The 24,499-nt window shown below is 39.7% G+C and overlaps 1 protein-coding gene across 2 annotated transcripts; it reads right to left on the minus strand.

The window, feature by feature from the left end:
- Window positions 1–278: 278 nt before the first annotated feature.
- Window positions 279–24,216, minus strand: abtb1 (ankyrin repeat and BTB (POZ) domain containing 1). 2 transcript variants are annotated; one of them, XR_014601590.1, is made up of 13 exons: window positions 23,971–24,216; window positions 19,414–19,476; window positions 19,249–19,304; window positions 16,183–16,327; window positions 14,442–14,601; window positions 14,270–14,315; window positions 13,004–13,120; window positions 11,356–11,468; window positions 11,143–11,241; window positions 10,430–10,597; window positions 5,693–5,893; window positions 2,034–2,946; window positions 279–1,976 (listed from the first exon to the last, which is right to left on the minus strand). XR_014601590.1 is itself a non-coding variant. In XM_084068357.1 (12 exons), the coding sequence occupies exons 1-12, from the start codon at window positions 24,024–24,026 to the stop codon at window positions 2,740–2,742; spliced, it is 1,431 nt and encodes a 476-aa protein (XP_083924483.1). In that variant the 5' UTR covers window positions 24,027–24,216; the 3' UTR covers window positions 279–2,739. The 2 variants fall into 2 exon arrangements, 1 of the variants encoding a protein (XP_083924483.1); XM_084068357.1 differs by having other exon boundaries at window positions 279–2,946.
- Window positions 24,217–24,499: the final 283 nt, after the last annotated feature.

The following is a 24,499-nucleotide window of genomic DNA, read 5'->3' on the forward strand; positions in this document are numbered from 1 at the left end:
TCCGAGATCCATTTCCCTATAGGATCAGTGTTCCCAAACATAGGGCCTGTTTTTCTTTCCTACTTTTCCCCCCCAATTTCTTCAAAAAAGATTTTTCAAAACATGTTCAGAAAACAATTAGTGAAAGATCTACAAGCTCACAATGCGACAAACTGAGGTTGTAGATTTTAAAATAGGGCTTAAGCGAGTCATTCATAAATGTATATTTGTACGTTTTGGGAACCGCAGAGATACAAAATCTCTGTTTGGGAACATCTGGTCTAGGAATAATCTTAAAAAAAAAAAAAAAGGTATCAGCAGCGAACATAAATGGCGCTCCCTCTAAAATATAGCCTCGGCTCTAACAAAGTCAACCCTTTTGAAAAATATATACTGTAGACCTAAATGAACTAAAACATAGGAAACATACAATATAAAGTAAAACTACATTTTGCTCGTCACTTCTCATTATCCTACCGGCTCTTACCATGGAAGATTACTCTCACCCGATCTCTTTAGATACCTAACTCTATTGAAGGACTTCTAAAACGAACCAAAAAAACACTTAAATTACAAACAGTGCTTATTTACAGCCCGCCTCCAGTATTTGTAGCATTTTCAAAGCGGTTTAATGTTTGCCTATTATGCCAACCTGTGGTTTCATTCATTCTGGGTGTTAAGTTCAATGTTTTAACCCATTAAGACCTGGAACGCATCTGTGTCACTTTTTGATTTGAGCTAAAAAGCATTTTCTTTACACTTTGGCTATTCAAAAATAGCAGATAGAGTGCCGCGCTATGAGCTTGTAGATCTGCTATTTTTTGAAAAATCTTGAAAATTTGTGCAAATCTTTGAATAGACTTTTTTTTTTAAGCGAACATTTGTAACTCAAATCTTTGCTTCTGGGGGGTCCCTGGGACAAAATATTTTGAGATGGGGGTCCGTGGCCAAATACATATCATTTTGGGGTCCTTGACATGAAAAAGTTTGAGAATCACTGACTATAGTAGCATAATAAAAAATAAAAAAAACAGTTAGGATTTAGATGTTCTGTAGAATCGCCCTCAGGTCTTAACGGGTTGGTTAAGCTCCCCTTTAGATGGTATTTGGCCAAAAGTGACGTTCCATTATCTCTGTTGACAAGTTCATCTTGAATCAACCACGACAATGGACCCTGCTAGCGCTAATCCACGCCTCGCTGCTGAGCTGAGGCGTAAAGACTTGGAGCCATGCACCCTTACAGAGTTGTAGGGCTGCGACTATCCATTATTTTCTTACCAAAATGTTCAACCAATTACTGTACTTTTCTGAATTAACAAATAATCGAGAAGCACTTATACATTTTTGTATATCAACAAACAATTCAAACACATGTATTTTTTCAATAATGGACTAAATCGATTAGTTTGACCAAGCTCTGTTTTACACTTAGCTATACAACTGTATCGTGCGATAAAATAGCGAAAACAGCCGAAACTAAAAGCTCCACAACGTGGGCGTTGTGATCTCGGCTCTGACGTCCCAGGTTCGATTCCCGATTTACCTTTGCTGCATGTCAATACCCACTCTTTCCCCCGTTTCCGGTCAAATCTCGACTCTCCTATCAATATAGGCAGAAAAGCCCCCAAAAATATCATCAAACCAGGAAAGCGTCCCGTGTCATTTTAGATTTTAACGTTGGCTATTCAAAAATAGCAGATCTACAAGCTCGTACAGCCAGCTTGTACATCTGCTATTTTTGAACATTTTTGAAAAACTACCGATTTGGAAGGCAGTTGTAGAATCGGCCTCAGGTCTTATGGGTAAAAAAGAGAAAAGAAAACAACACTTTTTTTTATCATCGATTAAATCATTTAGATTGATTAACTGTTGCACCCCTACTGGGCTGATGAGAAAATCAGGGGAAAAAAACAATAAGTATAACTTTTCCGGAGGAGGAACACATCTCTGTCATTTTTTGATTTCTTTGGCTATTGAATATATAGCAGATCTACAAGCTCATAGCCACGCAATGAGCTTGTAGATCTGCTATATATTTTTTTCAAATCGTGAACATTTGTGCAAATCCTTGAATATATATATTTTGAAAGCAATTTTTTAAACTCAAATCTTTGCTTCTGGGGGTCCCTGGAACAAAATATTTTGAGATGAGGGTCCGTGGCTAAATACATATCATTTTGGGGGTCCTTGACATGAAAACAAAAGAACCACTGATATAGCAACACAATATTTTTCAAAAAACTGTTAGGATTTAGTAGAATCCCCCAGAAGCAAAGATTTTAGTTAAAAATGTTGACTTTAAAAATATATACATTCAAAGATTTGCACACATTTTCTAAAATAGCAGATCTACAAGCTCATAGCGCGGCACTCCTTTTTAAACTCTGCTTGTTTCTGAGCGGCGATCATGTTAGAATCCCCAGGGCATAGATATTTCCTTCTTTCAGCTTCTTCTTCAACTCGTCAATCTCTTGTCGCTGTTTTTCACATATCATATATCACATATCCATACTGGCCAATGTGACTGTCCAGGGTGACAACATTGCTCTTCAGCGAGGTCTTTATCTCCTTGGCCCTGTTGGCATACTTCAGCGTGTTAAGGGTGTCGTCATATGACAGGGACGAGCCTGAAAAGGCCGTTCACGACAGGGACGAGCTTGTACATCTGCTATTTTTGAATAGCCCCAAAGAAATCTTAAAAATGACACAAAGATGCGTTCCCCCCGGTCTGAATGGGGGTTAACAAACTAAAAAGCACGTTTAGCATTCCAGGTCGATGTTGGCCAGAAGCGTCTCCAGGGCGACCAGCTTCTGGTCGGCCTCCTCGATGGCGCTGTAGGTCTGCACGTCGCTGGCGATGTGGAAGCGGATGTCGTCCACCAGCGGGATGGAGTCCGTCTTGTGGCGGTTCTCCACGGCCGCCGCGTCCTCTCGGATCATCTCGGCGAACTCCGGGTTCTCCACCAGCTGTGGGAGGGAGGGAGGAACGGACAGACAGACAGACAGACAGACAGACAAGGAGGACATGTTTCAAATCCCCACCTCATCTGAAAATGTTTTGTGCCAGGGACCCCCCCCCAGAAGAGAAGATTTATGATTTATGTAAAAAAGATTTTCAGCTGTGAGCTTTTAGATCTGTTATTTTTGAATATAAATGAATTCATATAAATGGATAGAGCAGTGGTGTGTCTACCAGCAGACGCTGTATACGCCGTACACAGTCCAGATTATTTTGGGAAGAACCGTGTACAGTCTAATAACCATTTCATCCATTGAAAACGCGAGAGCGTATACCCACGGCCACGCGCATCATATCGTAGCGTATACCCTCCGAAAAAACCTAGAACACAACACTGGGATAGAGTGGTTAAAATGATTGTGATGCTATATTTACTAATTTTGCTGGGGATCCCCTGTAGATCTGCTAGTTCCTGCAAAGGTTTTCCCCACGGATGCTGTGGTCTAAGTCAGGGCAACAGATCATTTTAAATGCTGGCAAATTAAAATGCCAAATATTTATACTATAAGAATAATTTATAATTCCATGCCCCCCCCCCCCCCCCCACCTTGTCATAAACAATAAATATGTTAGTTGAGCAGTTTAGTTATGTCAGGACTCCACCCTGGTAAACTCACCTAAACTCCTATAAACAAATACAAGGATATTTATATCATAAATATGCATTTAATTTAACCTTTTACAGTAGAGGCCTCCAGAGCATTGTAAATATATCTGGTTTTAAATGCTACACATTTAGAGTGTTCATATATAGGCAATATATGTACTGTCTGTCAATATAGTGCAGCAGAACAGCAGCTTCCCCCACTTCTGCTGTCTTGAGATTACTGTGCACTTCCATCCTACTACCACTAGGGGTCACCTTTTCATAACGTCTCCTTTGAAGTCATTTCCATTCATTTGTATGGAAAAAAAAAAGAAACTGATGTTGTGTCGTTTAGATATGGACTAGTAAACTGTGTAAATAGCAGAAGTTGTCACTTATCCGTGGCCCAACTTTAACACAGATTCAGAGTGTACAAATGTAACCAAATTGGCCCATGAGAGTCCACATCTGTACACTCTCAAAGAGTTAAACAAAATAACATCTGGGTCCATTTGTAGCCTACAATCTCAGAGTTAAATTAACACTCAGGATTTTACAATATCCCTAGCACAGTGGTTCTCAAACTTTTTCATGTCAAGGACCCCCAAATTGACACTTATTAGCCCGCAGACCCCCATTTGAAAATATATGCCTCAGGGACCCCCCATAATAGAAGATTTTTAGGGCTCTAGCAGTGATTCTCAACCATTTTAATTTCAGGGACCCCCAGTTTGACATGCATTAGAGCTACGGACCCCCATTTAATGACATTTCTATCTCTGGAACCCCAATTTATATTGTAAAACAATGTTCATTTAACTCTGAGAGTGTACAAATGGAACCAAATGGACCCGTTAGGGTCCATTTGGTTCCATTTGTACACTCTCAGAGTTACAGATCCATAAGGGTCCATTTGGTGCCTAATCTATCATTTAGCTGGGGACCCCCTGGAACTCCCTCAATGACCCTGGGGGTCCCCGGACCCCACTTTGAGAACCAATGCCCTAGCAGACCAGTGCTGTATCACAGAAGACAGTTGTTGTGTGAAACCACTAGCTGGGCCACAAACATGAGTTTTAGGTCATTAACTTTTACAAGGCAAAAATTGCCTTGTTTATAATTTAATTTAGTCCATTTAATTGACCTGGCTTGGATTCCTGGCAGCGGTGCCTCCGGCTTGGCCGGGCGCTGTAGCAGACACAGTTTGGCAGCTTGTTTGTGTTGGCGGGTGGAGAGCCAGCGATGTCCAAAGCATTGGCTGGCTGGTGACGCCATGTGTATCGGAGGAGGCATGATGTTGGCTACGCCACGGTTTCCCAAACATTGTTATTTCAAAAGATTTTCAAAATCCCAATTTCTCTTAAACCATTGAGACCTGAAGCCGATTCTACATGTCTCCTAAATCTCAACAGTTTTCTTAAAAACTTATGTTTCTATATCAGTGGTGCTCAATCTTTTTCATGTCAAGGACCCCCAAAATTATATGTATTTGGCCGCGGACCCCCATCAAAATATTTAGTTCCAGGGACCCCCCAGAAGCAAAGATTTGAGTTAAAATGTTTGCTTTAAAAATATATATATTCAAAGATTTGCACACATTTTAACGATTTTTCAAAAATAGCAGATCTACAAGCTCATAGCGCGGCACTCGGTGCCGCGCTATGAGCTTGTATATCTGCTATTTTTGAATAGCCCAAAGTGTAAAATAATGCTTTTTAGCTCAAATCTAAAAATGACACACTTCCAGGTCTTAATGGGTTAAGAAGTAGTGAGAATAGTGAGTGTGTGTGTGTGTGTGTGTGTGTGTGTGTGTGTGTGTGTGTGTGTGTGTGTGTGTGTGTGTGTGTGTGTGTGTGTGTGTGTGTGTGTGTGTGTGTGTGTGTGTGTGTGTGTGTGTGTGTGTGCACATGGGGAATTGGCAATGACTTGAATGAAGGCCGATGCACACCATAAAAGGCATAGTTCACCCCCAAAATGGCTTTTTTTAATATATGCAAATACTTTTATCCAAGTATATTTTTAATACCAGACTTTTACGTGATACTATTGATACTTTTAAGACAACACATGTGAGTACTTCTTCCATCACTGGTTATAATTATAATTACCCTCTCGATGATCTTGGCCATGAACTCTGTGCACTGGTCCTCCAGACGAGACAAGAGGAAGAGCTTGGCCACCTTCCAGATCTGCAGAACGTTGTCCTGGCATATGGTCTTGGCCAGAGTCTTCCCACACAGGCGCTTCAGGCCGGGCAGCAGGTACATGTCAGCCATGCACAGGACGTCAAACACGTTCTCTGGAGTTAACTGGACATTAAAAGAAATAAAAACACAACCGGTCCATTACATCCAGAGCTCTGAACATTTGACTGTTCCAAACACAAATCTAGAAGTTGTTATACACCCGTTTGGAACCCTTGTATTCTAAAATTATGCTGGGTGTGCCAGTGTTGATTTCATCTACTAAAACTATGAGGAAAAATGTTCGTCGACTACCTTTTTTCACTGATTAAAACTAAATAAAAACGAAATAAAAACTAAGCTACGATTACTAAAACTAAATATATTGACAATTTTGTCAACAAATAAAAACTAGGCAAACATTTTAGTGAGGGACTAGTGGAGAAGAGATCCAGTAGAACTAAGAAAAGTAATTTTATGTTTGGTTGTGCTCGGGTGTTGCGCTCTGAAAATAGCGGATCTACAAGCTCACGCGACGCGTTGTGAACTTGTGGATCGGCTATTTTCAGCATGGAACCAAGTGTAAAATCAGCCATTACGACACGCCATCAAGGCCATTTTAGTCGACTAAATCAACAGTAGATTTAGTCGACTATAATCTTATGATATTTAGTCGACTAAAACTAGACTAACAGTAAAGCATTTGAGATGACTAAAATATGACTAAAACTAAATGGAATTTTATTCAAAAGACAATGGCTAAAACTAAATCAAAATTTGCTGTCAAAATCAACACTGCCTGGCAGATAAATAAAACTTTCGGGCAGGTGGAGTTTGCTTAGAGGGTTGCCCGAACGGGCAAATGCTCGTTTGAGAGGGGACGCAACCGTCTATAAGCACAACACGAGATATCTGTCTAAACACCTGAACGTGGCCAGAGCGCTCTGTCTTCTGGTCTGTGGAATGTAAAATAAGTGCACCGTTTACCTATAATGTGCTGTTTTCACTGTCGTTACACTTAAAATATAAAATAAGTGTGAACCCATAGTCATATTCATAGCTACCGTAAATCCTCTAATAGTAACCTCTATTCAATTAAAAGCCGTCTCTCTATTAATGACCGGGGGCGCTGTTGAAAAAAGCACGTAAAAGCCTCCTTTCCATTACAAGCCGAGCCTGAATTACAAGCCTTTTTTTTTCTCTACTTTTTTTTCAAGTCCTTAGAGGGCGCTGTTTACTAAAATACCCCGTGAACCGCCCGTGACCCCATACTTCCTTACCCGTATATGGGACGCGCGCACGCCGCGCACGACATCACAACAAAACACAACAGTAGAGAAAGCATGGCGACGACAGGTACTACGGCGAAAAAACACAGGCGCAAGTTTGATGTTAAGTTTAAAGAGGAAGTTTTGCGGTATGCAGCGGCTCATTCGGGAGAGAAAGCCGCCAAACACTTTAAAGGAGACATCCGGTCATTTTAAGTGTTATGTTTGATGTGTGTCAAATCACTTACCAACGTAGAAATGAAAATCGCGTGACTCCACAGATCCCCCTATCGACCCCCACCGTTGGCATTATAGGAGTATATAGGATAGCAGCAATTCGCCTATTTTAACAAATGTAAAGTCTGTTTTTTTCTCCTAGTACTCATTGTGGAGTCCCATGATAACGTAACAGGCGCTAAAACTCCCGACAAGCTAACGGCTAATAACAGAACTAGCTAATGCTGGTTGCTGGTTTCTCTCCCGACCTGGCAACCTGGGGCTGCCATGCAGAGAGATAAGCAGCCCCAGCATTAGCTCGTTCTGTTATTAGCCGTTAGCTTCTCGGAGTTTTAGCGCCTGTTACGTTATCATGGGACTCCACAATGAGTACTAGGAGAAAAAAACAGACTTTACATTTGTTAAAATAGGCGAATTGCTGCTATCCTATATACTCCTATAATGCCAACGGTGGGGGTCGATAGGGGGATCTGTGGAGTCACGCGATTTTCATTTCTACGTTGGTAAGTGATTTGACACACATCAAACATAACACTTAAAATGACCGGATGTCTCCTTTAATATAGATTCCAAACAAATCAGATATTGGAAAAAACAAAAGAATGAGCTGATGGCAGCCGACAATAAAAGATCACGTCTAACTGGAGGAGGGAGAAAAAAAGTTAGCGAGGAGTTAGAGACACAACTTACAGAGTGGATTCATACAATGCGCGACAAACACAACAGAGTGTCAAGGAAAATGATACAAATCAAGGCTAAGGAAATCTACCCAACAGTGAGTGACGGAGGAAAGGCGTTTGTGGCCAGTAAGGGTTGGCTTGAAAAGTTTCTGCAACGCAATGGCCTCTCACTGAGACGACGCACTACCATGGCACAGAAAGACCCAGATAAACTCATTGAGAAACTGGTTTCGTTTGTTGACTACGTTGGCAAGGCTGTCAGCTCTAAAGGGATTTTAGAGAAGGACATCATTGCAATGGATGAGACTGCCGTTTGGTTCGATATGGTGTCTCCCACTACTGTCGATGCCATAGGCACAAAGAGTGTGTCCCTGAAAACAACAGGACACGAAAAAAGCCAGCTCACCGTTGTCCTTGCTGCCAAGGCTGACGGCACTAAACTCAAGCCGTATATCGTCTTCAAAAGGGGCTATCCGTGAAGTGAAGGTAATGAGGGAACAGATCACCAGAGCAGTGGTCGCCACATCTAAGAATGGCTGGATGAATGATGATCTCACTAAAGATTGGCTCAAGTCAGTGGTGGGAAAATGTAGTTTCACCCCACGCCTCCTGGTGTGGGACGCATACCGCTGCCACATCAGTGTCGCTACCAAAGCTGAGCTAAAAGGCTACAAGATGACAACCGCGGTGATTCCGGGAGGCTGCACAAAATATGTCCAAGCACCTGATGTGATGTGGAATCAGCTCTTCAAGGCGAGTCTACATGAGTCCTACGATCAGTGGATGGCTGGAGACGTAGACAAGCAATACACGACCGGAGGTAACCCGAAAGCCCCCGCTCGCCGCCTGCTTGTGGACTGGGTGCTCACTGCATGGGACAAGCTGGACAAAGATCTGATCATAAAGTCTTTCAAAGTTTGTGGACAGACCGTGAATCCTGACGGGAGTGAAGACGATCGCATCCTCTGCTTAGGGACAGCCCTGCGCCGCAGGACGAGAGGCCCTGTCCCAACTCCGACAGCAAGAGGAGGAGAACAGGCTTGCAGCCGAGGAAGAGGAAGATGAAGACGAGCTGTTTAACAACGAACTTGTTGTACTGGATGACGTCGACGATAAGGACAATACTGCTAGCGGGGAGGATAGTGATACCAGTAGTGAGTTTTTTGGATTTGAATGACCTGTAAATGTTTTGTCTGTCCCCTTCCTTCCTCCCCCCTCCCCCCTTTCTTCATCTCTCTCTCCCTATGTCTGTCTTATTGTGAATGTACCCCTCAGTAGAAGTTAGAACTTGCAGTTAAATTGATCACTGTTGCACTGTTTTGTTATTATAGGAAATACCATACGGTATCTTATTTTTATTTTTGTTATTTTATTATTTGCAGCTGAACCTGACTGTTATTACTTTACTACTGTAGTCTAGATAACTGTAAGCCTAGATACAGGTATTTGAATGTGCAATACATAGGATGGACCACATATTTTTTTTATATTTTTGCACAAGTTAATTTGACCACTGTTGCACTGTGTTGATGTTATTATGGTATTTACCATAGGCAATAAGGTATATTTTGTTTTTGTTATACAGTATTCTGGCTGTGCAGTAAATACCATATAAATGGTATGGTGTTAATGTTTACCAAGAGAGTGAGACTACCTCAGAATTGTTTGTGATTGCACTATTCTACTCAGGTAAAGTTACTTGATTTAACTTTGAACAAGTTTAAATGACCTGTAAATGCACTGTTTATTTCATACAGTACTTGGTTTCAATAAATTAACCCAGTACATTTTACTGGGTTCAAACTAACACAAAATGTTGATTTTTTCATTCTGGTCTGTTTGAAAAATGGAAATATAGGCCTCTCTCTTATACATGCCTCCTTTCAATAAAAGCCTGGTACCCACTACAGTTGATTTTATGTGATACTGTGTTTATTTGTGTCTTGTTGATCCTAGTCAGCTTTGATTAATGAAACTAGTTTATTGTTCTCGGATATCTCCTCTTTTTCTAGTTTGGTGTGGTTACAGTTTATAAAGTTCCACAGAACACACTACACTTTCTACGAACACACATAAGGTGTAATTCAAGCTCTAATTCATGTAGGGGTTTTCCCTTTAGAAACAACACTTACAGTAGACCCACTTGACTGGGGTCCCCCAGGGCTCTATACTAAGTCCACAAGTATTTCCCTCTACACCAAATCTCGGCAATCTAAAAGCTCACCAAGCAACCTGTTGTGAGCTTGTACTGTAGATCGTCTATTGTTGCCCGATTTTCACCCCGGAATAGTGAAGCTAGGGTTCGAATGGTTAATAATGTGTCCTTTGTGGAAAACAATACAACAACAAAAACCTACAAAAACAGTCGGTAACACTTGCTATGCATCCCATGTCTATGATGCATTATGAACCTACTTATTGTGTATTATAGTCAGCTTATAACACTGTAGCATTTGAGTCCATTTGACTGAACACACCTCTGTGTCGTCGCTGTAGATGTAGTAGAGAATGCGAATGAAGATTTCATGGGAGATGTTGTGCAGGGTGAGCACCGGCGTGCTGGGCTGGGACGGCAACGTTTCTCCTTCACTGAAGTGGTCCTCCAGCAGGGCTTTGAAGTAGTCACTGCGTCCGCAGAAAAATGCCTGAACATGCAGGGACACGTACACACACACACACACACACACACACACACACACACAAATACTCAACTTCACAGGACAAATGAAGCTGGCCAATGACATTTAAAAAGTGAATGTGAGCTCTACACAGCAGTGTTCAATGTAATGTGCAGTAAGTGATTTTCTTTTGTTAAAATAGTTGTTGTTGGGTATCCTGACTTGATATTAGATTGTCTGTTTACTAAAAACACTGTTAAGCTGTTATAAACATTCTACAGAAATGATTACTATCAGAATGTAAAGATTTAACAGAACAACCCCCCCCCCCTTTTGTTTTGTAAAAACATAACTTACACCTACTTTAAACTACGAATGGAACCAAACGGACACTCTTAACCCATTAAGACCTGAGGTCAATTAAAAAAATGTTTTCTAAATCCTAACGCTTTAAAATATATATATATATATATATTCAAAGATTTGCACAAATTTTCACAGATGAAAATGACACAGATGCGTTCCCGGTCATAATGGGTTAAATGCACACATTTTACTGTGTAGTGCCTTACCTTGTGACACAGGAAGTTATAACCACTAACTCTGAAGCAGATGTCATGATAACTAGGGAAGTTGTCAATTCCATCAAAGGGAAGCTCACCAAATCCAACCTGGAGTCACATCCACACAAGAGCCATGATAAAATGTAGTGAATTCCAAAAAAAACTGTTTATAAAAACATTTATAAAATGAGAACCGATCATCGTTTATTGTCATATTCTTACTCTTAACTGTGCAGGAAGTGCACAATCTGCTAGCTGGGCAATCTCTTCTTGTAGCTGAGAGTTATGGGGTTCCAGGGTAAGCACCTTCACACAGGTTCCTGGTTTATTAGACACTGGAAGGAGAAGACAGGGAGATAGCAGGCTTCAATTAGCAGGAAAATTGTTCTTTTGATCTTCAAGCTCACCACTGAAGGTGGTTAAGTCTATCAGTGGGTTTTATAAATATTGAACAAAAGGAAAAGTATTAGCAAGAGCTTGTCAGTAAATAAAACTACATTGGAACATTCCATTCCAACAACATTCCATTTCCTGAAAAGTTACGATTTTAGATATAGAAGGTTTCCATCCACCCGACAGTGATGAAATCCAAACACAATATAATACTCTAATGCAGGGGTTTTCAACCTTTTTCACGTCAGGGACCCCCAAATTGACACATATTGGCCCACGGACCCCCATTTGAAAAGATATGCCAGGGACTCAACCATTTTGATTTCTTGGGGGTCCCAATCTACACTGTATCATCATCATTAGAGTTCATTTAACTCTGAGAGTGTACAAATGGAACCAAATGGACCTGTTAGGGTCCATTTGGTTCCATTTGTACACTCTCAGAGTTACAGACAGACAAAGGTCAATTTGGTCCCCAACTATTTATTTGTCTGGGGACCCCCTGGAACCCCCTCAAGGACCACTGGTGGTCCCCGGGCCACTGGTTGAGAACCACTGCTCTAATGCAGGGGTCGCAAGTACGATTGAGCCATCTGAGCCATTAGATGGTGGGCCAGAACATCATTTATGGCTAATTTAAGAACTGGAACATGTGAGAGAAAGCCTTATATACACAAAACTAAATGTATTGCTATAGAAGTTAATAAATACATATTTGTGTGATATTGTATGTTACATGTGCAGATAGAAATACTATTGTGATCATATTGTGCAGGCTACATCCTTGACTGTAAGAACATTTTAGTTAATTAAAAAGTTTTTAAAAAAAAAGCTTTATCTAGAGACAGTCATACTCCTTTTCAAACAGAGATAATAAACAAGAGCTCTTTCATAGAACAGGAGCCCTTAGATTGTTCAAGGTCTCTTCGGAGAGAAACACACTTTTTTTTTTAAAGATATAATTTTCAGTACAGGTTGACTCTTGATTTGGACATTATAGCCTAAATGTGGGACTGTCTGGCAGAACTTCTAAATTATTTACAAGCGAATATGCCTGTCCTGATGTTATCTGGCCCACGGGCCACCTTTAGCCTACCAGTGCTCTAATGAGCCATTATTTCATAACACGGAGGAGCTCTTAAACCCTGGCCTATATACTGTTTTTGACCGAAGTCCCCCAGGGGTTTATACTAGGCCCCCTCCTTTTTTTCCTCTGCACCAAATTTCTTCACCGAAAATAGCCAATCTACATCTACAAGTTCACAATGCAACGTTGTGAGCTTGTAGATCTATTTTTGCTGAATATTCACCCTAGAAGAGGAACAATGGGCCAAGGGTTAAAGTGGTTCAAATTAAACAGACTTCTGTGTGTCTGTGTGCGTGTGCGTGTGTGTGTGTCAACAGGATGCATCTTTTGGTGTATTTTGAAAGTTCACCCATGTTTCAACTGTAAACATGTGCAAAAGGCTCGACTTACCAAATTCATACACCTGTTTACACTTAATCTCCAGGTCTTCGATGAGGTCTCCCATCTTGCACTGTTTAGCCAGTCGTTTGCAGTCCTCCACAAGGCTCACATCGATGTCCATCCGTCCTACGGGTCAAACATTGAGATTTTAAAAGGACCATGCCACCTTTTAATACATGTCACTATGTACTCCTAAATAAAGTGTCCTACCAACCTACATTGGACCACAATGAAAACAAGTTACGGCTTTTTTGTACAGTCCACAATGGCGTTTTATTAATGAATGACACTGTTGTGACTTTTTTTACACTGCCAATAAAGTATCCTACCTAAAGTATCCTACCTACTCACAGCTTCAGCCATAATACATTGCACATAAACATAGATCATTTCTCCATTAAGGTGCAATTGATATGTTTTTGTTAAGTAAAATATATAAAATAAAAATGTTAAACATTTAAGCAATTCCATTGAATGGTGGGCCAGAACACAATCAATGGCTAATAGAACCTGCAATTTGCAACAAACCACCTTACATACAACTACATTGTTATGAAAGTTAATAAATAAAATAAAGATGTGTGTGGTATAACAATTGATAGAAATGCGCATGGAATCAAATGTTACAGGTGCATACAGAAATGCTTGTGTAATCATTTTGTGCCGGACCCATCCTTGAAAAAGTTTCAAAGGAACATTTTTATCTAGAGACAAGAGAGTCATACTCCTTTTCCAACAACAACTCTTTCATGGTTCAAGGTCTCTTAGAATGGAGACAAACAAAGTATAATACAAGCCATGTGAAACACCGTTTTGGTTTGTTTTTTAAACGTGAGAGAGGATGGTGACTGTTCTATTTTCATTCTTTGAATGTTGTGTTTTCACTATTTGTTCATCCTACCCGGTTTCATCAATGCAAAGCTATTACTGCCTGTCCATATCCTACCTGGACTATCAGTCAGCTATAGTAAATTATTTACAAAATCATTTGCCGGGCCAGATATTAGCACTGGCCGGACAGTTCTGGCCCACGGGCCACCTGTTTCCTACCACTGCTATAGAATGTTCAGTAATGTTAACATTTTCAGGTCAGGGTACCAATTGAATCCAATCAGGATTGATTGGATAGCTAACAATATTTATAATTGTATGTATTTATTTATAAGACATGTATTGGCATCACAGTCTTCAATTTCCACCCACATATAGGGAAAGTCTTAGTAATAGAATAACAAGATGTGACAGAAAATGATGTCAGCGTTCACACACACTCACCTGTATAGAAATACTGCAGGATGCCCCCAAAGGCTGCAGAGTTTATCTGAAATCAAAACGGCTTTTATTCTCATGGATATAATAAGCTAAAAATATTAGCCACGTTAATCTAATGGGAATACAAACTAGTACAAGCAAATAACTACAGAGCTAGTGTAGGCTAGTTCCTTACCAAAGGATGCTTCAGGGTGATCATGTCCTTTCCTTTCCATTTAGTTTCAAACATAGCGGTGAAGTACTCTGAGCGTGCGCTGAGAACACAGCGGTGAGCCCGAAACGTCTCTCCATGAACCAGAAACTTGACATCACTGAACTGACCCTGCTCAAGTAACCTGATACATCAAAAAAGCCACATGAACGTAAGCACACAGCATGAGCAAAGTATCAAAGCTCAGAAAATGGGTTTAAAAATGTTTAACCTCATCTTCATATAATTGGTCCTCGCTATCGTTATAAGATCACCATTTCTGTCTACCCACTCTGTGTCTCAGGAGGGCTGTGGACATTTCAGAAACCTGCCTACCAGTGACATCATCAGTAGGCAGGTTTGGTCATTTCAAACAAGATTTTTTTTTTATTAGTGCAAGAACAATGTCATCTCTTTCCACACGCTACCTTTCCAGGAAGAGAAAGAAGGTAGTTTCTATTAGCTTGGAATGCCCATCAATGACGCCATTGGTAGGCAGGTTTCTGAACTGTCCACAGTCCACCAATGAGACGCAGAGTAAGTAGCCGGTGGAAATTGTGCCATGCCATCTATCTTATAATGAGTATTGTTAAGGACCAATTATATGAAGATAAAGTTTAATGGGTAAAAGGGATATTTCACTTCACTTTCAAACATGTTTGGGGTCGTTTTCACATCTACTCAGGGTTTTGTGAGCACCCCAGACCATTTTATCGTCAACATTTTCTTCCTCTTCAAACCTATTGTAGCTTCGAACTCCATTTTAATCTTGATAGATTCCTCGAAAACTCCCGTCCTTGGTTCTGGTGACTGATATTGTCCTTCTAATGACCGGGTTTTTTCAATTACTTTTTCCATTTATTTTTTATATTTTGGGGATAAATGAAAAATACAATAAAAACAATTAAGACATTATTGAAAAGGTTAATCGGAAAAAAAAACATGTCCCCCTCACGTATTAGGAGGGCAGTACGAGTCACCAGAACCAAGGGCGGGTGTTTTCGAGGAATCTATCATGGTTAAAATGGAGATTGAAGTTAATGGGTTTGTATAGGAAGGGGGCGTGTCTGATAAAATGAATATAAAATATCTAAATACTGAATCAAGCAACTTAAAAACTGTCCGGGGTGCTCACAATAGCCTGAGTAGATGTAAATGACCCCAAACATGTTTGAAAGTGAAATATCTCTACCCATTAAGACCTGGAACGCATCTGTGTCACTTTAGATTTCTGTGGCTATTCAAAAATAGCAGATATACAAGCTCATAGCGCGGCACCGAGTGCCGCGCTATGAGCTTGTAGATCTGCTATTTTTGAAAAATCGTGAAAAATATATTTTTTATTTTTTTTTCCGAAAAACTGTTGAAAAAATGTTTTTTTTTAGAAGTGGCCTCAGGTCTTAATGGGTTAAAATATATTTCCCATGCGTAGAAGCCAGCCACTGGATCCCAAGGCTGCACCAGTGCTCCTGTTTTCTGACCTAAAGGGGCGTGTTTAACATCTCCGGCGAGAGAATCCGTGGGATCCCATTGGTTCACCGATCTGTCCGTCGGCCCCCCGCCCCGTCAACACAACATTACGAGCGACGCCCACTGCACTCTGGTTGGTTGGGGAAATGAAACACTTCCTATATATCGGGTACACCGACGCGCTGGTAAAGGGTTTTATTTTTTTAGCAAAACTAGACAATAAAAGCCTGGAGATCGAGGCTACTGGGTCCCTTACGTGTGCATGAAGTAGTCAAAATAGTCACGTTGCATGGTTTGGGTCGTGATGCACTTGTACTCCTTGAGCAGGCGCCGGATGGAGTCACTCAGGGAACCATACATACACCTTTCCCCGTCAAATGTGTTGGCTTCACACTTGGAACCTGAAAACGACGAATGTGAAAAGAAAAACCATAGTACACTACAGTTAGGCCTGTCACAATTATTACATAATAATCCTTTAAATCGCAATTATTTGAGATAGTCGCAATTATTTTTTGCATAATCGTTTCCATGTTGAAATTGTCATACATTTTCAAATATTAACCCATTGAGACCTGAAGCCGATTCTACATGTCTCCTAAATCTCAACAGTTTTCTGAAAAACGTATGTTTCTATATCAGTGGTGCTCGATCTTTTTCATGTCAAGGACCCCCAAAATTATATGTATTTGGCCGCAGACCCCCATCAAAACATTTTGTTCCAGAGACCCCCCAGAAGCAAAGATTTAAAAAAGTTAAAAAATGTTCCCTTTAAAAATATATATATTCAAAGATTTGCACACATTTTCACGATTTTTCAAAAATAGCAGATATACAAGCTCGTAGCGCGGCACTCGGTGCCGCGCTATGAGCTTGTATATCTGCTATAAAAATAATGCTTTTTAGCTCAAATCTAAAAATGACACAGTTCCTCTGTGGTCTTAATGGGTTAAAAAAGCAGAAATAGCAGATCTACAAGCTTGCAACGCGTTGTAAGCTTGTAGATCAGCTATTTCTGCTATTTTTACATGCATAAAATGATTAAATATGTCAATAATTTCTTTGCATATTTCAGTTATTTGTCATGTCTGCCTAAAAGGCTTCATAATGTTCCAACGTTCAATGGCCAAACACACAATTAAATCGTTAAACGCAATTATTTGAGTGACAATTAATCATCGTCAACTTAAATCTGTAATCGTGACAGCCCCTAACTACAGTATCTTGTGATCATATTCATGTTCATTATTTGAAGAATGAGAGGTCTTTTACTACATGCAGCTGTTTCCTGATTTTGGTCCCGCTATTGTTTTTGTCCGGTTTGAATGTCTGCTTGTTGTCAGCAGATTTATTATGGGAAATAACAGCGCAAAATGACATGAACTTTCAGGAAAGGTCAGCAAATGGTACTTAGAAAACCTGATACATTGTTGGGGCTACAAGGGTAAAAAATAAAAAGGTTACCAAAAAAAGGTCTAAATCTTTTTCAGCCATAACGTTGTCATAAATACTGCAATTTACTTGAAACTAAGAAGAAAATATTTGTTCCATGTCTGAGCTATTCCATCCTATCTATTGGAGAGATCAGTAGGGTAAGTTTTGGAGGTCAAGCTCATCAGTCACAATGACAGATTTTCCACTATAAATCTAAAACAGTTTGAGATAGACTCACAATTACTGACAAATAGTCTTTAATCTGGCAACATGACCTCTGACCTCAAGCAAACTCGAAAGCTCAAACTGAAGATCAGGTTTATTCGTTTTGTTTTTTAAAACATTTTCTCAAATTGGATGAACTTCCAAAGTGTGTATGTGTGTATTTGCTCTGTTTGAAAACTATTTAAACCATGCATACCAAACATAGTTGACCAGAGTGCCCGAGGGCTCTAAACTAGGCCCCTTCCTGTTTTTTTGCTCTACACCAAAGCTGTTTGCAGCAAACAGCCCTACAAGCTACAAGCTCACGACATGTTGTGAGCTTGTAGATCTGACATTTTTCGCTAAATGTTAGCCGCACTAAAAGGGACACTAGGGTTCATGTGTTTAACACATTAAGACCTGAGGCCGATTCTAAAAATGTCTTCTAAATCCTAACAAGTTTTCTGAAAAAAATGATGTTGCTATATCAGTGGTGCTCAAAACGTTTTAATGTCAAGGACCCCCAAAATGTTATGTATTTGGCCCTGCTCCCCCATCTGAAAATATTATGTTCCAGGGACCGCCAGAAGCAAAGATTTGAATTAAAAATGTTCGCTTTGAAAAAAGGTATATATTCACAGATTTACGATACGATACGATAATACTTTATTGTCAGTTCACACTGAAATTTGTCTTGCGACCCAGCAGCCATGTATGCAAACAATAAACAGTACACACATTTGACATGACACAAGAAAAACAAAACAAAATACATACATAAAGACATACAAAGACAAGAGCAATGTCACCTCTCAGCCTACCCCTGGCCTAGAACTCCTGATTTAGCCTCAGTGTCGTCTGATGGACAAAGGACCTCTTCAGTTTGACCTTATTGTATGTAGGAACACTGTATCTCCTTTCTGAAGGCAGCAACCTATATTCTCCATACAAAGCATGGCTAGTGTTTGAAGTGATATTCCTTGCCAACCTTATCATACTGTCATTATACGTAGTTGTATAGAGCCTCTGAAGTGGCTGTCCAACAATCTTTGAACAAATGTTCAGTTGCTGCAGTTGTGACTTTAAGGCTACAGACAGACATCCATACCAGGTGGTACTAACTACAGTACTGAAGAACACTCATTATAACAGAAGTGAAAAACAAAAGAAGAATCTGTCTACTAGCACCAAAAGATCTCAGACGGCGAAGGAAATAGACTATTTGCTTTGTCTTCTTACCCACTGATTCAATCTGGTCTTTCCATGACAGAAGGTGGTCAATTACTACTCCTAGGTATGTATACGAACATACCTGGTTGATCTGTTCACTATGAATAGTAATGGGGGATCTGTGTATCTCTAGTGGGGCACCAAAAACAATCTCCTTTGTCTTTTTTTGTGTTAATGATAAGAGCGTTGTTATCGCTCCACTCCACCACCTTATTTACTCTGTGTTGGTGCAGTGCAGATTTGCAGGAAATTTCATGATTTTTCAAAAATAGCAGATCTACAAGCTCATAGCGCCGCTATGAGCTTGTAGATCTGCTATTTTTGAATAGCCAAAGAACTCTAAAATTACACAGGTGCTTTCACGATGTGTTGTGCCTGGCACCAGCACTGGTGTACTTTTTATGCAGTTACAGTTACATGCCAAACAAGGAAGTAATTAAAGAAACAGACTTACCAGTAGCCAACAGATACTGGACCAGTTCCTCATGGCCACAGAGGCAAGCATAATACCTGGAGGAAACACATGGTTACATATCAAATGATAACCATCAGGGTAATGATCTAATGACGCTACATGTGAGGACCAGAGAATGTCCTTGATTGAACATATTGTACTTACAACGGAGTACTGTCCCAATTATCTTTTAGATTGAGGTCCACATCTCTCTGTTCGACAAGATACCTAACGAGGAAGCAAAAAAAAAACTATTATTGGCATTAACTTAACCCATTAAGACCTGGAACTGTGTCATTTTTAGATTTGAGCTAAAAAGCATTATCTTACACTTTGGGCTATTCAAAAATAGCAGATCTACAAGCTCATAGCGCGGCACCGAGTGCCGCGCTATGAGCTTGTAGATCTGCTATTTTTGAAAATTCGTGAAAATGTGTGCAAATCTTTGAATGTATATATTTTTAAAGCGAACATTTTTAACTCAAATCTTTGCTTCTGGGGGGTCCCTGGAACTAAACATTTTGATGGGGGTCCGTGGTCAAATACATATAATTTTGGGGGTCCTTGACATGAAAAAGATTGAGCACCACTGATATAGAAACATACGTTTTTCAGAATACTGTTGGGATTTAGGAGACATGTAGAATCGGCTTCAGGTCTCAATGGGTTAATATAATATAATATAAAATCAAAAGCTAGAGAGAACCATTGGACACTAATGTAATGAAAAACATTTTTTTCAGTATGATACTGCCAGTGAAAAAAACTTTCATGGAACTTACAGAACATCTGATCTGACTGAAAAACCCAGAGCTTTTAAATAATACGAATGTCAGCTTCAATCTGTGTGTAAAACAAATGTATCTGCATGAGTAACTTCACTGAATTTACAATTAGCTGTCTTTTTTTATTAGTAGCTGTAACATTAGTTTTAGATCAGGTGGAGGTGGTGCAGTGCAGAGGTTCTCAAGCTTTTCAGGCTGCGACCCCAAAATAATCATATTTGAACAGGGGACCCCCCCCAAAATAATCATATTTGAACAGGGGACAACCAAAATAATCATATTTGAACAGGGGACCCCCAAAATAATCATATTTGAACAGGGGACACCCAAAATAATCATATTTCAACAGGGGACCCCCCAAAATAATCATATTTGAACTGGGGACACCCAATATAATCATATTTGAACAGGGGACACCCAAAATAACCATATTTTAAAATATTTGAACAGGGGACCCCCCCCCCCCCACCCCACCCTGACAAGCACTTAGAATTGTAGGAGTTGAGGCAATACATTTTTGTTTGACTCGGTTCAACAGATAAATATTGTGAAAATAGCTGATCTACAAGCAGACAACGCTTGAACTTGTAGATCAGCTTTTTTTATATTTTATTAAAAAGGTCTCATTTACTGTCATCTGGAACCCCCCCCCCCAAATAAATAAATGTGGGGACAACCCACAGGTTGAGAACCACTGGTCTAGTAAGTTGAGATGTTTACATGGCTATGTATGTAACGACTTTTGCCCCATATTTGACAAACTTGTTTACTTGGCTAATGAGTTTTTCCAATGTTCAGTACTTTTACTTCTACTCCACTACATCAGAGCCAGAGGCAAGTATTATACTTTTACTCCAGTACAATTATTTGACAGCTTTAGTTACTAGTTACTTTGTAGATTTTGATTATTATTACAAAACAACCACATTATCCACTTCAACCCCCATATTTCGGCCATTTGAAAATAGCAGATCTAAGCACCCAATGTGTCGCCATGCGACGCATTGTGAGCTTGTAGATCTGCTATTTTCAAAAGGTTCTATATACATTTTATGAAATGGGACATTCTGCATAATGAGCACTTTCTATTTTTGGTACTTCAAGAAGTACATTTTGATGCCAATACTCTTTTACTTCTACTCAAGTAAATTTTGAATACCGGGACTTTTACTTGTAACAGAGCATTTCTACATTGCCGTATTGATACTTTTACAAGTAAAAAATGTGAGTATAGGCCTACGTTTTCCACCACTGCTTGGCTAACGTTAATGGGATATTTCACTTTCAAGACTTTTTTGGGTCATTTTATCGTCTACTCAGGCTTTTGTGAGCCCCTAGTTTTAAGTCGTTTGATTCAGTATTCAGATAATTGATATTCATTTTATCAGACACGCCCCCTTCCTATACGAACCCATTGTAACTTCAAACTCCATTTTAACCATGTTAGATTCCTCAGAAACACCCGTCCTTGGTTCTGGTGACTGATATTGTCCTTCCAATACGTGAGGAGACCGTATTTTTTCAATTTACTTTTTTCATTTATTTTTAATATTATTTTTAATATTATGTATAATAATAATAATGTAATGAAATAATAATGTAATGAAAAATATTTTTTTCAGTATGATACTGCCAGTGAAACAAGCCTGAAAAAAACTTTCATGGAACTTACAGAACATCTGATCTGACTGAAAAACCCACTGTGCTTTTAAATAATACGAATGTCAGCTTCAATCTGTGTGTAAAACAAATGTATCTGCCCCCCCCAAAATAATCATATTTGAACAGGGGACCCCCCCCCCCCAAAATAATCATATTTGAACAGGGGACACCCAAAATAATCATATTTGAACAGGGGGACACCGAAAATAATCATATTTGAACAGGGGGACACCCAAAATAATCATATTTGAACAGGGGGACACCCAAAATAATCATATTTGAACAGGGGGACACCCAAAATAATCATATTTGAACAGGGGACACCCAAAATAATCATATTTGAACAGGGGGACACCCAAAATAATCATATTTGAACAGGGGACCCCCCCCCCCCAAAATAATCATATTTGAACAGGGGACACCCAAAATAATCATATTTGAACAGGGGGACACCCAAAATAATCATATTTGAACAGGGGGACACCCAAAATAATCATATTTGAACAGGGGACACCCAAAATAATCATATTTGAACAGGGGGACACCCAAAATAATCATATTTGAACAGGGGGACACCCAAAATGATCATATTTGAAAATATTTGAACACGGGAACACCCCCACCCCCCCCCCCACCTGACAAGCACTTAGAATTGTAGGAGTTGAGGCAATACATTTTTGTTTGACTCGGTTCAACAGATAAATATTGTGAAAATAGCTGATCTACAAGCAGACAACGCTTGAACTTGTAGATCAGCTTTTGCCCCTTTTTATTTAATTAAAAGGTCTCATGTACTGTCATCTGGGAACCCCCCCCCCCAAAAAAGAAATGGGGGACACCCCTGGGGGTCCCGACCCACAGGTTGAGAACCACTGGTCTAGTAAGTTGAGATGTTTACATGGCTATGTAACGACTTTTGCCCCATATTTGACAAACTTGTTTACTTGGCTAATGAGTTTTTCCCAATGTTCAGTACTTTTACTTCTACTTCTACTCCACTACATCTCAGAGGCAAGTACTATACTTTTACTCCACTACAATTATTTGACAGCTTTAGTTACTAGTTACTTTGTAGATTTTGATTATTATTACAAAATAAACATTATCCACTTCAACCCCCATATTTCGGCCATTTGAAAATAGCAGATCTACAAGCACACAATGTGTCGTCATGCGACGCATTGTGAGCTTGTAGATCTGCTATTTTCAAAAGGTTTTATATACATTTTATGAAATGGGACATTCTGCATAATGAGCACTTTCTATTTTTGGTACTTCAAGAAGTACATTTTGATGCCAATACTCTTTTACTTCTACTCAAGTAAATTTTGAATTCTGGGAATTTTACTTATAACAGAGCATTTCTACATTGCAGTATTGATACTTTTAGCTAAGTAAAAAATGTGAGTGAGTATAGGCCTACTTTTTCCACCACTGCTTGGCTAACGTTAAAGGGATATTTCACTTTCAAGACTTTTTGGGGTAATTTTATCGTCTACTTCAGTATTTAGATAATTGATATTCATTTTATCAGACACGCCCCCTTCCTATACAAACCCATTGTAACTTCATCTTAACCATGTTAGATTCCTCAGAAACACCCGTCCTTGGTTCCATATTTTTTCAATTTACTTTTTTCATTTATTTTTAATATTATTTTTTGAAAATGAAAAAAAAAAAGAAGTAATACAATAAAATAGATTAATTAAATAAATGAAAAAGTAATCGAAAGAACACGGCCCCTTCACATATTAGGAGGGCAGGGTAAGTCACCAGAACCAAGGACGGGTGTTATTGATCATTCTAACATGTTAAAATTTGAGTTTGAAGTTATAATGGGTTTGTATAGGAAGGGTCTGATAAAATGAATACCAAAAATGAATGTCAAATATCTAAATACTGAATCAAGCAACTTAAAAACTGTCTGGGGGGCTCACAAAAACCAGAGTGGACTGTGTGAGTTAGTTGACCTACTTTGAAGCTGATGGCAGTGATCAGGAACATTGATCTGATCATGATGCAGGATATCTCTGCTTCCATTGGCTGATGTGTCATCATCATCATCATCAGATTAACGGTTAATTAAGAGCTCAATTCCCCCATAATAACATTTAAATAGTTTAGCTATAGCTGTATAGTTGCAAATGTCCAGCAGACCAAGGCCAAGTTCACGTGCACGTGTGATGATGTTATTAAGAGATGCATCATGCATTTAGGGTGCATATGCATACATACATACGGATAAAAAACACAAGCCTACTCTCTACTCTCCTACCTGACTCTAGAAACGTCGCCCTTCTTGCAACTTGTAAACAAGTCGTACGCGTCCATGATCTTCTTTCCTCTGCCCTGTGATGCATTGAAACGGCCTGTCTGGCGGACAGGGTATGGCAGCTAATGTTTATGCTAATGATCTAAACGAGCCTAACGTGTCTAAAGTCGGCGTTCTTTCTTTCTCTGCTGGTATTTCTTCTGGTCTGGCGTGTTGTTGTTGTTGTTCTGCTTCAGGGTTCACACAGTGTTTTGGTCCGGAGGCTTTTCTATGGGTCACGTGACGGAGAAAGAGGGACGAGTCAAGTGTTGCCAGATTTTGTGAAAGAAATAAGCACATCGTCACCTTGCTAAACTAATGGCCTACGTCATTTTTTGAGGAAAATTATATTTTTGCCTAAATCAGCTCCTCATGACACTGGCCACCTCTGGTAAAATCGCCCATCTCCTAATTGAAAAGGATCATGCTGTTCTCTCCCCTTAACTCCCTCGTGTGACTTAGGCCAAAATAGGCCAAAATAGGCCATAATTTG

The sequence above is a fragment of the Gymnoscopelus microlampas genome, assembly GCF_963454915.1.
Source record: "Gymnoscopelus microlampas genome assembly, chromosome: 10".
NCBI classification, from domain to species: Eukaryota; Metazoa; Chordata; class Actinopteri; order Myctophiformes; family Myctophidae; genus Gymnoscopelus; species Gymnoscopelus microlampas.